Source organism: Anguilla rostrata, chromosome 7 (genome assembly GCF_018555375.3).
Source record: "Anguilla rostrata isolate EN2019 chromosome 7, ASM1855537v3, whole genome shotgun sequence".
In the NCBI taxonomy this organism is placed as follows: Eukaryota; Metazoa; Chordata; class Actinopteri; order Anguilliformes; family Anguillidae; genus Anguilla; species Anguilla rostrata.
The window spans coordinates 32,504,937-32,521,271 of record NC_057939.1 but is presented as its reverse complement, the minus strand read 5'-3'; the positions used below and the strand labels follow the sequence as shown (position 1 = coordinate 32,521,271).

Sequence of the window (16,335 nt, the reverse complement as noted above, 5' to 3'; positions counted from 1 at the left end):
GAGCTGCTGTGGAAAGCCAAAATGAAGTGACTGTTTCATCTCACACAGTGAGACGCACTCTGCATAGAAGTGGAATGCATGGTTGTCATCCACGCAAGAAACCACTGCTGAAGCCAAAGCACAAGAAAGCCAGTTTAGCCCTTGCCAAGGCCCATACTGACAAATGTAAAGACTTGTGGGAATTCATACACTGGTCTGAGGAGACCAAAGTCAATCTTTTTGGACCTGATGGCATCCAAAATGTATTGTGTCGCAAGGAAGAGGAGTACCGCGAGTACATCAACCATTTCATCCTTCTCATTTGATACACTGTCATCTGCACAGTGTAGTTCAACTGCGCTTGCATTGTTTGCTCAGTAATTGTCATGAACAAAATCGCTAAAAATTCACTACTAAAAATATTTGAAAATATTAGTTATATCTCACCGATTCCCTAATATTGCAGATTCTTGTTCCTTTACCAAACTCAACCATATCCTTATCCAAGAAGCCAAGCAGACTGGCATTTTGCCAGCTTATATCAATGCTTCACGTAAGTAAACATAATCATGGTCTGCTTCCCTGTGCTCTCCCTGCTCCTTACCTGTCCTTTGCTGTGAGTGCAATATGTTTAGTTACGTGTCTTCTGTGGATATACTTTTACCTGTAATACATGTCTTTGACACTAAACTAAATTTCAGGCTGTTAGGGTAAATAATAATTCCACCAAGTATTCCAGGGTAAACTTTGGAGTACTCCAAGGATCCGTGTTGGGTCCCTTGCTTTTTTCTTTGTACATGTTCCCTCTTGGGGGCATCATAAGCAGTCATGGTGTTAACTACCACTGCAATGCAGATGACAACTTTATATATCCTCTAAACCAGGCAAAGTTGATCCGCTAGCCAAGTTAAGGGGCCTGTCTTAAAGATGTAAAGGAACCAAAATTTCCACATATTGAATTCTGATAAAACTGAGATGCTCATAGTAGCAAACTCTTAGAGATAAGTTCACCCATTTTTCCTTAAATATAAATAGCTCCTCTGTCTCCTCCAAAGCAGTTGTTAAAAACCTTGGCGAAACCTTTGATTCAGATCTCTCCTTTCAGGCCCACATTAATAATATACGAGTGGGCCTTCTTCCCCTTACTTATTCCTTAATCTCCAAGGTTACTATGTTCACAAGATGCTGGCAAATTCCATGTGCATCTAAAATTACAATGGGCGGTAGAGCCTTCTCTCATACAGCTCCTGTTTTATGGACTAATCTCCCTACATATGCACAGGCTTCAGACACACTCGCTGCCTTTAAGTGTAGACTTAAACCTTACCCCTTTAGTCCATCCTATAGTTAGCCATTCCTATAGTACTATAATCCTGTCAAATGGTCATGTTATAAATACTAGAGTGGAGTGGACACACTAGGTAACTTAGCCTCAAGTGTCAAGCTGGCCCTATGGAGTTGACACACTAGGTAGCTTAGCATCAAGTGTCTAGCTGACCCCATTTTCTCTGTTTCTCTTTCCATGGGGCTCCCTCCCCCTACCTCGCCCTGAGTCCAAAGTCCGCTCCAGCCTGTTTCCTCAGCCTGAATCCACTGGATCGCTCCAGTACTGTCCTTTGCTCCATGGTCATGGACTGCTTCAGTCGTGTTCCTCCCCTGCCCATGCATTGATGCCGTCTGGAGCTCCAGATCCTTCATTCTGCTCCTCTAAACTGCACTATTCTAACTATACCATTTGGTCTTCTACTATTCCTGTAAGCTTTCACCTCAGCTGTAATGTGTTCAACCCATTTTAATTGCTGTCTACTACTTTACACCAGGCTGGCCAGTGGAGGATCGGCTCCCCCTCTATAGCCAGGTACCTCTCGAGATTTATTCCCATTGGGGGTTTTTTTTCGCTGCAGTTTGAGGCTTTTCTCCCCACTGGCAGTTTTTACCTTATGTACCTGCTATTTTGGGGTTCAGGCCTGGAGTTTGCTCCGTTTGCTCTGTCTCATGCCTTGCTACTCTGTAATGACAGTTCTCAGTAAAAAGCGCTATACAAATAAAACTGAATTGAATCATTTGATAAAGAACATCCCCTATGGACAGTTTCAACGTCCTTTGTCGCATTTTGCCACACAAGCACAGAATATGTCTGAGCGTTTCTGCAAACGACATTACATGCCAGAGATCAAACAAGTTTATGTAAAAGCTGCATCTACCAATCATCATGACCTACTGCGCAAGACCCACAGGGAATGAAAATCTTCCTGTATATTTTTTTGTTACAAAATTCAGCACATAAGTTAAAGCACGCATCATCATATCCAATTGGGACATTTTGAATCAGATCCTACTTCAAGGTCAGGCTTCCCTGAGCCTCCTTGGGTGGGATACAGACGTGTACACTTTAAAGGAGAAATTAGTACGTTGTTACCTTCCAGCTGAACCCATGGGGACATGGATTAGGAAGCCCACTTGTACTTTCAGGTACACTACATGCAACCATTGTTCTAACATCATCCAAGGGAAGGAATTTGCCGATTTCAAAACAAGGATACAAACAAAAATAATTCATTAATTGCAATACCACCTATGTGGTTTTATTGTGTTCTCAGTCCTTGTGATTGTTTTTACATGGGATGCACCAAAAGGCATCTTAAGGATAGGGTCTCTGAACATAAATATGCCATATGTATACAGAACTTGGATTAGCCCATGGCAAAACGTTTTAGAGTGTTCCAATTCAAGTAACAAATCGCGAGTGGAAGGAATAGAATTTATTAAACCGTCTACTCGGGGTTGTGACAGGCACTCAAACTTCTACAAAGGTAGAGAGGACAACTGAAAAAAATTGTGAACAGCGTTTGTACATACATGGAATATTAATGTCATATATTGGCTGTTTTTGTGGCATTTTAGCTCGCTCTTTCCCAACATTCCATCAATGATAAGATCGGGACTCCGATGGCACCAAAAACAAACAGATTTCACTGAACATTTGATTGTTTACATTCTGAACCAGTGACATAAAAATAACTCTTACTGGTTGATTTTACACGCTCATTTATGGAAGTTGGTTCTCTCAGAATTCTGAGTGATAGCAAAGTCAATATTTTCGCTGGACACTTGAAAAATCCCACCTAATAACTTCAAAGTCCCAGCTCATTGGTGAATGGTTTACATGGATTTTAAAAATAGACTCTTCAAGCTACAAGCATGATAACAGCGATGAGTGTACCATGAAGTTCAGGTAGCAAACAACAACATTGAATCCTTCTGATCTAATTAATATAGCAACAATACGCTCAGATCACCTGGATTCGCTCAATGTGCCTAAGTAAAATCGATAACGATTCAGAAAATATATAACTTTTAAAGATTTAATTCCATCTTCTACAGGACTTTTGCCATTTATTGAGGGTGTGACAGTAAATTTTCATGCCGCTGAATATAATCAAATATTTATCACACCATTCAATTGCACAAGTCCCATTCAAAGTATATTTTTATGGGTTAGTGCTGTCAGATCGTGCTAGCTACTGCACATTAACCTTGTACGGCGATCAATAAAGGCTAACAACACAGTACCACTTACTTCTTGTCACTGTAACAAACTAAAAAAAGTTTTCTGTGAAAAATGTATTGTTGAGCTCACATGCATACACTGCTTGAAACATTCTAAAGCTCCATTTTTCCCTCCCTAAGGGAGACTTTTTAGATTTTTCAGTTTGATGCTGTGACATTTCCTGGTCTAAATGAGGAGGTGGATTACAGACCATTACCAAAACTAATAGGAATCGATCTATGCATATTTGAAGTAACAAATGTGTAATCCAGCCTCTCATTCCTTGCAGTTTTTGTGTATTGATGGATTGCTCATCCATAATCTGAATCTACAAATACTTCCCCTCAAGCCATTCTTTGTTTGTACCCTGATGAAGACCCTGCAAGATCAAAACCGGTCAGTTTTTTAACCTAAGATTGTGCAATCCCCCTAGTGGCCATGACGCCCGCGTCCTGAGATTGTTTAACTGAGACTTTCATCGCTCCTGCGAAAAACAAAAATCAGTGTTCTAGCATTATTAGTAGAGGATTCAGGACAACTATGCCGAAGACAAAGTTTCTAAGTGCCACCATTGTCCGTCGTCCATTTACCAAGCACCCCCTCCCTACAGTATCATCTGCAACTACACCTCCCAGGCATGACACACTGGACAATAGTGTCTATCTAGGCATTCATAAAAATATTCTTTCACCATTAAAAATTCATAGCAACCAGATAAACCCAAAAATAGCCCTAAGATACAGCGTGAAAACGCAGCTCAGTGAATAACAAAATAAACAAGACAATTTTTTCAATGATTATACCATGTCATCCTACTGTCAATGTCTGGGACTAAATATGGAATAAACATACAACCTTACCATTGGTTTTACACATAGAGATGTCCTTTTCGAGAGTCAATAGTCATATATTGTCTTGCACAATCCGTTTGTGAAATATGCTTATTTACGACGCCTGGGTACCTTCCAAAATAGCTGTGTGTAATACCACACATACTGTTTATGGTGATGTCGCCCTTTTTAGTACAGTCTGGCTTGACTGAACATTGATTTATCCAGTAGGTGACAGTATAAGCTTTCTAACGATGTACAACATGTCTAATTTTACTTTTGGAATAGCGTTTTTTAGCCCAGCATAACCAATAATTTAGTCTCATTATCGTTGCCTTACGCATTCACTCTATGATAGCAGTAGAAGACACTGCACCCGGAGAAACATTATCGATGAGTTCCGTCATATTCTTGAGAACTTCTGAGCATGGCTAAGGTGTATGTTTGCTGATAGACCTAGTTGATACTGTTTTCTGGACTAAGTCAGAAGAGAACGACTGCATTGATTCTCTGTCTCTATCAGTAGCCGCGTTTCCACCAAAAGTACCCAGAACTTTTAGTCCAAGGAACTACTTTTCAAGGAACTAAAACGTTTCTTCAGCCCATGGTTGTCTGCGTTTCCACCGCGGTCTAAAGTCCCGCGAAGATTAGGCAAATTAGCCCACTGACGTATGAAAAAGCGACGTTGTCGTTGGTCCATCTGTCCTATGATTTCTTCTGTAACCCCATACTACCACCGAAGTAGCCTTCATTATTTTCTAATAACCGGGACAGCCCGGAGGGGTTTATTCCACTTATATACAACGGGTTACCAACAATGACTATATATGGTTACTTTTGTATTTATTGATTTTTATCGATTTAATCACCTGGAATTGAAATATTCTTCTGCAGCCGTTTGGGCATATTTTACCGTTGTCAAGCAAAACTGTCGTTGGTAGTTGAACTTGGACCGTTGTTATGCAACAAATAGGATATAACAGGCCAATAGTCAGATTGTAACTGTTTTATATATCCTCTCAAACACATTCATTATGTTTTTATGCGAACATTCCCTTTCATGTCTTGACATCCGAAGCGACAGAATGCATTCACATTTATATGTATAACTGGCAACAACAGCAGACAACATGCACACGTTGTAAACAATTTGCTGTTTGATTACTTTCTCATCGTCAATTCCATATAGGCTAATCGCAAAATGACAAGAATAGAAAGAAAACTCGTGAAAATTTAAATTAGTAGTGGTACAGCCATCGTTTGCTTTCCTTCGAAGTTACTGCTAGCTGAGCAGCGAAGTGTGCCCTCCAGATGCGAACCATGCACAATAAATTAGTCCATAGTCCTCCTGGTCTTTTTGTGGAATTGAAGAATGGCAGAGTAAAATTATGGCAGTCTGAAAAAGCTAAAGGGACGATTACTAGAATTAACCTGTTATTTTACCCTGACAAAAAGTGCAGAAGGTGATTTCCAGTTTGCTTTTACTGTATCACCAATGTGAATTACGCAGAACTACCGCATACCTCACATAACTGTATCAAACATTTTGAGTCAATTACAACGGGCTAACAAAGAAAATCCGGAAGAAAATACTCAGCAACCGAATTCATCCGTTTGAATGCTTTGGTACGTAATATGCTGTCCCAGCACGAATGCTTTTTATTAAAAACAAATTATAAAACTAATACTAAAGCAAGAAAAGAACAGAAGAGCACACGTTATAATTCCAAGACATTGGCAGACTATAACCAAAACTAGGCTACTGTGCCGCATAACATACAAGTTTGATTTGAAGTTATTATGAAAATAAATTGGTTTGCAGCTGCATATTTTTAAACATGGCGGCTGAAAATAAACACAAAAAAATGCTGCGAGTACTCGACCAATCAGTAATGTTCAGCGCTGCAAGCTCCACCCAAAAGGTTCCTGTACTTTCGGAAAGTACTACCCCCCGAGCAGGAACTTTTTGGTGGGTAAAATAAAGCCCCTGGAACTAAATTTAGACCTTAGTTCCTGCGGTGGAAACGCACTGAGTTCCTCAAAAGGTTCCTGGTTCCGGGGTAAAGTTCCAGTGGAAACGCGGCTAGCGATGCTCACACCTGGAGTTATAAAGCTTTAAATAGGATACCCCATAAATGGGCAAGGATTGGGCAGATTTGGAATCTACGCAAAGGGGTTAACTATTTTCTGTGTACTTAAAGTTTCAAGTAAGTCAAATATTTTATATCTTTTTTCGGTTACTCCTGTAACTCTCCAATTCGCCTACTGCATTTCTTTGGACTGTGGAAGGAGACCAGAGTACACGGCAGCAACCCATGCCTTCAACCCATCTTTCAAAGGATGTCTTCAATCCACAATGTCTTTTGCCAACTCTTTAACATGGTGGTCGATCCAAAATGGTATGGGCAACCATCTTATGGGAGTTATTGGCCACTATTTCCTGAATCAATGTTGCATGGCACATTTGAAGTCAATAATGTAGTGTGGGCAGACAGGAAGTGGCTATTGAATGTTGTAATTTTCGTGACCAGATTTCACGCTACTGTAGTCTGCACATCTATTTTGTATTAATATCACTAAAAAATTAATATAATCACTGTAATAATGCATTTCACAAGGTAATGTCTAAACTCACAAATCAAGTATGCTTAATCATGCATTGTGTTTTTGTCCTTTTGTTTGAGGCTATATATGATATTTAAGTGTAGTGATGGCCATTGGAATGTCTACAATTTGATGCTGCTGGGAATCTTCTCCTGTGTGAAACCAAGTTGGGAAGTGTGCAGTAACACACTGAGGACCACTTTCCAACTGAAAAGGTTTTATTTCGATGCACAAAGGGAGACTCGCCATGGTGCCACGACAAGTGTTCCATATGAATCTCAACGAGACAGCGACAAGTGAAGGTTTAAAGGGGAATTGCACTTTATAACACTTCTGCTTCTCATGACTGATATTGTCCTTCTAATGAATGTGTCGCCCTTCATTTTTTGATTATTTCATTTTAAATGTCTAATGTTAGAAACAAAGACCTATTTTATTTTTAGCGCAAGTCCACATAGTAGTATGGTTTCCGGGTTTTTTCTTCTTCGATTTTGTTTCGCGGCAAAATCGAGAAGAAGCGAAGCAAAACATTCCGTTAACTTAGCGTTGAAATCGAACGAACTAACATCTGCTAGCTTTAGTTTGATGCGATATCGGTGTAATAATGAGCCGCATTGTACCCGGTTGTTATAATGTCCCCGTTGAACTTGCTTTGAAAGCACATTCAGTTTTCCACGCGATGCACCTTTGTGCCAGACATGGGTGGATGTAATCAGACACCCCAACATAACAGCCTAAGAAGTTCGCAAACGAGGACTAAGGGTATGCAGCGACTGCTTTGAAGGCCCTGACTACCAAGGCGACCGTCTGAAGCCTGGAGCTGTACCCACCGTTTTCCCATTGTTGGTCAAACCGCTCGAGGTAGGCACTATGCGGGCTGGCTAACGCTATCGTGTCGGTCTGTGATACATAGGATGGTCTACCACCAGTTGCCGTTTGTCCTGGAAAGAGCCTGTGGTTCCTCAATCTTGGCCTGCTCCTGACTCGCTCTCGCACGATCAGCCTGCAAATTAGCCAGCTCTTCTTCTGTGTATTCCGGCTCGAATCGATGGGGCACAACAATCCCATTTTCAAAAACAAAATCTCCTTCATCCTCAGACATTTTTGGTTTCGCTAGCTAGTAGTAATACAACACTATTTCTACGACCAACCTAATCTTATTATCTGCAGGTACGCCCACATCAGAAGTTGCACAATGATATGCATCCTCGAGTTCGACACTAAACTGCCTGGCTCTACTTCCTGCATTTGTAAAGGAAAACAACAAAACAGCATAAAATATTAACATAATGAAATAACTAATCGAAAAATGAAGGGCGACGAATTCATTAGAAGGACAATATCAGTCATGAGAAGCAGAAGTGTTATAAAGTGCAATTCACCTTTAAGTATTCTGTTGAGAGGTGTGGTGATTGTCTAGTGCAGTGGTTCTCAACTCGGGCCAGAAAGGGCCGGTGTGGGTGCAGGCCTTTGTTCCAACCAAGCAGTTACACACCTGATTCTACTGATCAACCTTTGGAGTCTTTACTAAGGACCTTGATTAGTAGAATCAGGTGTGTAACTACTTGGTTGGAGAAAAAGCCTGCACCCACACCGGCCCTTTCTGGCCCAAGTTGAGAACCACTGGTCTAGTGTGAACATTCCCAGGAAGGAATATACATTGCAACAGACTTCCCGGGGACACCCCTTTGATCTGTGGCCACTGTATATCCTTACAAACAATGACTGAACTCTATTTGTGTCCATTTGTCTCTAACAATGGGAAGCAGTTACAGAGTCTGAGTGTGGGAATGTGTATTCAGATGAAGTTAAGACATAGGAAGGAACTTAATTGTTCAAACCTATCAATGCTAAAATGTTATATTAAATATATTAAATTTTTATATGTTATATAAAAATATGTGTATCTTGTAGTAGGATATTATAATGAAATGAATTCCACCATATACTGAAATATCCCAAACAGAAACTTATTTTTGTATTTAAATGGCCAAATAAACAACCGTTAAACATTTTGACTAAGCTTTCAATCGTGCATGTAGATACACTTTAAAAATTCACCACAGTTATTTTTATTATAAAACATTGATCACTACAATAAAACAAAATACTGAACTGCAGATTATTCATAATCATAATTAAAACTGTACAAAGCATAGGCTAGCCCACTATTTATAGTTTTGTAGCCTACAGTGAGTAGTCTACTTCTTTTCAAGTGATGAAACAAGCCTCACTGTCCAATCAAGTTATGAATTCTTCAAGCTGCCAAGTCATTTGTGCCAACATGAATAACAATATTCTGAACATAGGAGCGTTCATCAAATAAATTCGAGATCACAACTAAGACGTCTGGAGCAGAATCAGTCGTGGCCATTTTGGACTTAACATTCCTGATGATGGAATCGGCAAACATTAGCGTTGTTGTGTAAAGTGTCATAAGACCTGGAGCGAAAGTCAGCAGAAGGAGAGACTCTGCCGGTCGCAGGTCTCGCCAGCAGTGGAGGAGACACAAGACCAGACGGGAGCACAGGGAATGGGAGACAGGGAGAACAGGAGCTACCAGCCCCAGTTCCACCTCCCAACTCATCTAAGCTGGTGAACCTGTTGTCCAGTGAGAGATCCCACGCTGAAGGATAACGAGTGGAACGTCGGCCTCCACGTTTACCCATCAAGCCAGGGTTCAGACGAGCTGCGTAGAGCAGGCCAGGTTTAATCCGCCTGATGGCTTACTTTCCGAGGGTATCACCTTCTAGCAACATCTGAATTTCATATGAATCAGCAAATAACTCTGAAAACTCTGGTGCCCAATTTAAGATGGTATAGACCCAATTAGCACATAACTATGTTCCTAACTGTGAAGGTTTTTGTCATTGTAGTGAGTAACCAATTCCTAACAGATTCCTAACAAAAACAATAGGGTTTCAGCAGCTTATATTATACCTGTACCGGCACATAAGCAAAATCATTAGACCAGTATCATATCTACACAAAATTCCAGCTTTAGATTTACACCATTATCAGTTAGATATTGAAAGTGAATTCCGTGCCTAAAATGGGCTAGATTTAATGTGTAACTACCACGACTGCTCTGCCCCATTGGCAAAATTGTGTTACCATCACAGAACACTGCACATTTAAGCCGCGTTTCCACCGCAGGAACTTTACCCCGGAACTAGGAACCTTTTGAGGAACTCAGTGCGTTTCCACCGCAGGAACTAGGGTCTAAATTTAGTTCCGGGGGCTTTGTTTTACCCCTAAAAAAGTTCCTGCTCGGGGGGTAGTACTTTCCAAAAGTACCGGAACCTTTGGGGTGGGGCGCAAGCACTGAAAATTTCTGATTGGTCGACTACTTGCAGTGTTTTATTTTCAACCGCCATGTTTAAAAATGTGCAGCCGCAAACAGATTTATTTTCATAATAACTTCAAATCAAACTTGTATGTTATGCGGCGCAGTAGCCTAGTTTTGGTTATAGCCTGCCAACATCTTGGAATTATAACGTGTGCTCTTCTGTTCTTTTCTTGCTTTAGTATTAGTTTTATAAAATGCTAAGCATTCGTGCTGGGACAGCATATTACGTACCAAAACATTCAAACGGATGAATTCGGTTGCTGAGTATTTTCTTCCGGATTTTCTTTGTTAGCCCGTTGTAATTGACTCAAAACGTTTGATACAGTTATGTGAGGTATGCAGTAGTTCTGTGTAATTCACATTGGTGATGCAGTAAAAGCAAACTGGAAATCACCTTCCGCACTTTTTGTCAGGGTAAAATAACAGGTTAATTCTAGTAATCCTCCCTTTAGCTTTTTCAGACTGCCGTAATTTTACTCTGCCATTCTTCAATTCCGCAAAAAGACCAGGAAGACTACGGACTAATTTATGGTGCATGGTTCGCATCTGGAGGGCACACTTCGCTGCTCGGCTAGCAGTAACTTCGAAGGAAAGCAAACGGTGGCTGTACCACTGCTAATTTAAATTTTCACGCAAGTCCGAGTTTTCGTTCTATTCTTGTCATTTTTCAATTAGCCTATATGGAATTGACGATGAGAAAGTAATCAAACAGCTATTTTTTACAACGTGTGCATGTTTTCTGCTGTTGTTGCCAGTTATATTGGAAATGTGAATGCATTCTGTCGCCTCGGATGTCAAGACATGAAAGTGAATGTTCGCATAAAAACATAATGAATGTGTTTGAGAGGATATATAAAACAGTTACAACCTGACTATTGGCCTGTTATATCCTATTTGTTGCATAACAACGGTCCAAGTTCAACTACCAACGACAGTTTTGCTTGACAACGGTAAAATATGCCCAAACGGCTGCAGAAGAATATTTCAATTCCAGGTGATTAAATCGATATAAATCAATAAATACAAAAGTAACCATATACAGTCATTGTTGGTAACCCGTTGGAATAAACCCCTCCGGGCTGTCCCGGTTATTAGAAAATAATGAAGGCTACTTCGGTGGTAGTATGGGGTTACAGAAGAAATCATAGGACAGATGGACCGACGACAACGTTGCTTTTTCATACGTCAGTAGGCTAATTTGCCTAATCTTCGCGGGACTTTAGACCGCGGTGGAAACGCAGACAACCATGGGCTGAAGGAACCTTTTAGTTCCTTGAAAAGTAGTTCCTGGGACTAAAAGTTCCGGGTACTTTTGGTGGAAACGCGGCTTTACATGACCATTCCACAAAATTTTGAGTGCACAATCATGTCTATATCATGAATGGGCATGCTTAATGTAACAAAGATGCCAACAACAGCAGATGGACCACATGTCAGGCAGAAGCCATAGGGGGAGAATTTCAATTTTTATTTAAAATGAATGAATTTTTTTAGCCCCTTTGCTCACATGCCAAATCTGGCCAATCCTTGCCCATTTAGGGGGTACCCTATTTAAAGCTTTTAACTCCAGATGTGAGCATCACAGAAACTTGAAAAATGAATCTGCTCTTTTTTTAGTTCGCAATTAAATACTGAAAGTGTCTCCAAATCTGTCCAAAATGTCTAAATTTTGCATTGCTGTAAATCGAAACAATCATGTATTTCAAAACAAATCAACTGTTTTGACTCAAGAAACTCACTGCTGCATCAGTTTCAAGTGGGCATTACAGTCTTTCCGTTAGGACAGTGCCTTGGGGTCCTGAAACATATATCCAAAATCTCTCCAAAATTTATAAAATCCTTTTTGTCCATTATAAAGCATATACATGTGCCCCTTATGAAGGTGAAACATTGATATCAGATAACAAGCATAATGCAAAAACATTATCACACTATGTAGTACAGTGCCAGAATGTGTAATCATTAACTCTCGTACATTTTTCTGTACTCTACAGTATGTAATGTTTTCTTGTATGGGGATGGGACGACATCAAGACAATATTCAACTGACCACCACGTTTTGGCAATGTTCCAGCTGAGGTCACATCCGGTGCAATAACAAAAACATTACTTAGCAAACCAATGAACGCTGACGTTACAGTGTGAAATATCCTCATTATAAAATACCACTAACCTATTTAAAGACACTCAATTTCAAAAATAACGTATAAAACCGAAATATTTTCAGCAGTAACACTAACATTTGGACAATTACATTTTATCTGTGTTCAGAGATACAGAGACAGAACGAATGCTGCCATTCCCCAGTTAACGTAGCCCAGAAAACAGTATATCAGCTAGGTCTATCAGCAAACATATGCCTTAGCATGCTCAGAATTTCTCAAGAATATTAATATTTTACAAGAAATGACGAAAGTCATTGATAAAATTTTGCCAGATGCAGTGTCCTTTATTGCTACCATAAACTGAATATGTAATGCAGCAATGATAAGATAAAACTTTCAGTTACGCTGAGCTATAAAATGCTATTCCAAAAGTAAAATTAGACATACATCGTTAGAAAGCTTATTCTGTTACCTATTGGCTCGATTAATTGTTGATCAAACCGGATTGTACTACAAAGGATGACAACACCATAAACAACATATGCAAAGCTATTTTGGAAGGTACCCAGGCATCACAAATGAGCGTATACTTCACAAATGGATTGTCCAAGACAATATGACCACTCAGTCTCGAAAGGGACATCTCTACACATAAAACCAATGGTAAGGGTGTATATTTATTCCATATTTAGTCACGGATATTGACAGTAGAATGATATGGTATCATTTTTGAAAAATTCCTCTTGTTTATTGTTCAGTGAGCAGCATTTTCCACAGCTGTACTGACATACCTTCGGCTATTGTTGGATCTTGCTGCTACGATGGAATACAAATTTTCAGTGGGAAAAGCATGTTTTCATGTATGTCCATATAGACAGTGCTGTCCAGTGTGTCATGCGTGGGGGGGGGGGGGGGGTAGTTACAGATGAGACTGCAGGGAGGGGGTGCTTGGTAAATGCACGACCAGCGCGACGATGGTGGCACTGCAAAACTCCATATTCGGCATAGTTGTGCTGAATCGTCAACTAATACAGCTAGAACACTGAGTTTGTGTTTTCAACACAATTTGGTTGCAGGAGCACAGAATGTCTGAATTGAGCAATCTAGGCACGCTGGCATGCCGACCACTAGGGGCTTTGCGCAAAGTGGTTAAATGATAAGTGATATACCAGTATGGCCTCTTCGATTGATGCACTGGGCACCCCTGATTCAAATTCATATTTGCAAAATAGGTCCTTGGCCTGCTGTCAGCATGCACATCAAGTATTAGACTGATCAGCCCAGTAGTATGCGAGATAACTACGGACAGATACCCAAACACAAACACACACACAAACAACCAAACGCATAATCCCCCCCAGGCTCTCGCCTGGCGGAGATTAAAAATAAAAAATAAAAAAAAACTATTTTCAGTTTTTTTTTTAATAGCTCAAGAATGGATCTGTACGGTAGTCAGTGTTCTTATTAAACAAAAGGGCTTACTGGGCCAGTAGGTTTAAAGCATTTAGTCTTTCTTTTTTAAATGTTTTTTATTTGACCTCTATTTACCCAGGGTAGGTTCGCTGAGCACGGATGCTCTTTTGCAGCTCTTTTGCAACACCCTTCACACTCATACACATTCACACCTGGGAGCTGCCCAGTACAATCACAATCCTCTATTGTTGGCCACTGAGCAGCTCCACTGGAGGGAGAGGACATTTTTTTTTAGCCAATTAAATCAGGGGATGATTAGGTGGCAAGTTTTTTTGCGAGAGCCAGATCTGGGATTTTAGCCAGGACACCGGGGAACCTCTTTGCGAATAGTGTCATGGGATCTTTAGTGACCTCAGTGAGACAGAACCTCGGTTTAACTTCTCATCCGAAAGACGGCATCTCCTACAGCACAGTGTCCCCGTCACTGCACTGGGGCATTGGGGTTTATTTGACCAGAGGAAAGATTGCCCCCTGCTGGCCCACCAACACCACTTCCAGCAGAAACTCAGTATTCCCGGGTGGTCTCCCATCCAAGTACTAACCAAGCCCACACTTGCTTAGCTTCAGCCAGTGGGCAGGAGCAGAGTGCATGGTGGTATGGCTGCTGGCAGTCTTTGCATCAGTATGGTGAAAACTACAATTTTTTTATGGCAAACTACACTTTTTGACACCTGTCACTACACACTCATTCCTGAAGGTTGCCATCTCTGGTGTCGGGGAAATGGGAATTTAACAGACACATTGTCGTGCAGAAATCAAGCTGCCAAATAAACTGATGAAACATACATGGAAGTGGTTAGACAGCATAGCTTCGGAATACGAGCCTTCAACTCCCACAAATACTTGCATTTGTCAGGCTACTCTGATTTGACATTTTGGCAGTCTAACTTTCTTCACCAGTCCTAACACCTGCTAGAGCGGTATTGTTAAATACGTGTCTGTGAAAATGATAGCCAAAAATGATGATGCCATTCAGCCGTTGAAAAAGATGTGGCACATCGCTGGGGTAAAAAACTACCGTCGAAGGAGAACAAAGCAAGGGTGAAAAAAATTTACGGTTTAATGAAAAGTGGAAGCTTGATGATCGTGGCAAATGGCTGGTAGCCCTTTGTTACACAAAAAATATAATTACTATTGTTTGTTAATTTTCACATTGCAAAATCGATTTCATCTTAAAATTTTAAAAAAATGTTCACAAAACATACTCCTGAAATTCTGCAACTTTCATTTTCATATTGTGCAAAAAAAATAGTGTCTGGTAAAATGACCAAATGTCTGGTAATTTTGTAAAGGAAATGAATGTTTCTTCATCTTTATAAACTCACATACCTCCAAGTATGAGGCCTAAAAGAAAATGCTCCGCACTAATAAATGCCGTGGAAAACGGGGAAAAGATTTGCTCACTTATTTTTTTTAATTTAATTAAAAACCTTGAAATATATAATGTAAAAAAAAAAAAATGTAAAAATAAATTATAAAGAATAGAACACCACTAGTTATTTTGAGCTGTAATCCTACCACCTGATATGAATCAATTTTTTCCCAAAAGCAAAACACTCCGCAAAGTTTTCCACCTTGTAAAATAAATGAAAGAACAAAAATTGCCTGTCATTACTGCTATATTTTTGGCAGCGATTATCATAATAAGCATTCATAATAATGTGACCTGCAGCTTCCTCTGCCAAACAAAAGAACTTCAGCAGCACAGAGGACTTACCTCTCCATAGGTGTCCAAGCAGACTGGGCAGCTGATGGTTCCTGGAGTGGCCCTGCAGAAGGAGGATAGGCTTAAAGACTAGCCTTTAAGTTTCATTCGGAGGTAGAAAGAGCTTTGAGACACAGATCCAAGCCGAATGAACCCATGCTAACCCTACCACTACCTTCAATTACGTTTTGCCCTGCGTGTTATAGGCTAGTTGTCACTGACACAGTTGCGATTCAATTCCAAACCATGCAAGTAGAACAGTGACTTAACAGGAAAGGAAAAGGAATCCCGTATGGTGTGCTGCCTGCCTGGTGCCAAGGTAGAAAATCTCACAAAGAGTGGGGAGGGATGCAGTGGCTATGGTTCATGTAGAAACCAATGACATAGGTAAGGGTATGTTTGAGGTTCTGCAGAACAAATTTGTGGAGCACTGGCAGATTAGGAGCAGAACCTCCACAGTAGTTTTTTCTGGAATACTACCGGTACCACGTTCAAGCAGAGGAACACCTGTAGGAAAAAGGGGTACAGATTTATGGGGCACTGGGACCTGTACAAGCGCGACAGGCTGCACTTGAACTTGAGGGGTACTGCTGAACTGCGCCAGTGTAAATATAAGGTAGCCAGAGCTGGGTCAAATACGTATTTGTTTTGAATTCAAATACTTTTCTATGCTTTACTGATTGTTTGTTGTATTAGAACCAATGAAATACTCTCAAAAAGTACAAACCCCACCTTCTGGT

General features: G+C 40.4%; 1 protein-coding gene and 1 pseudogene across 4 annotated transcripts in view; one reads left to right on the top strand and one right to left on the bottom strand.

The window, feature by feature from the left end:
* LOC135258588 (uncharacterized) overlaps positions 1–16,335 on the top strand; it is a 179,126-nt pseudogene that overhangs the window by 39,828 nt on the left and 122,963 nt on the right.
* rnf4 (ring finger protein 4) overlaps positions 1–16,335 on the bottom strand; it is a 63,307-nt gene that overhangs the window by 2,239 nt on the left and 44,733 nt on the right. For all 4 annotated transcript variants that reach the window (XM_064341987.1, XM_064341986.1, XM_064341990.1 and 1 more), the window contains one exon: positions 15,608–15,659. In XM_064341987.1, coding sequence (XP_064198057.1) covers positions 15,608–15,659 — 52 coding nt within the window. The remainder of the gene's footprint in view (positions 1–15,607; positions 15,660–16,335) is intronic.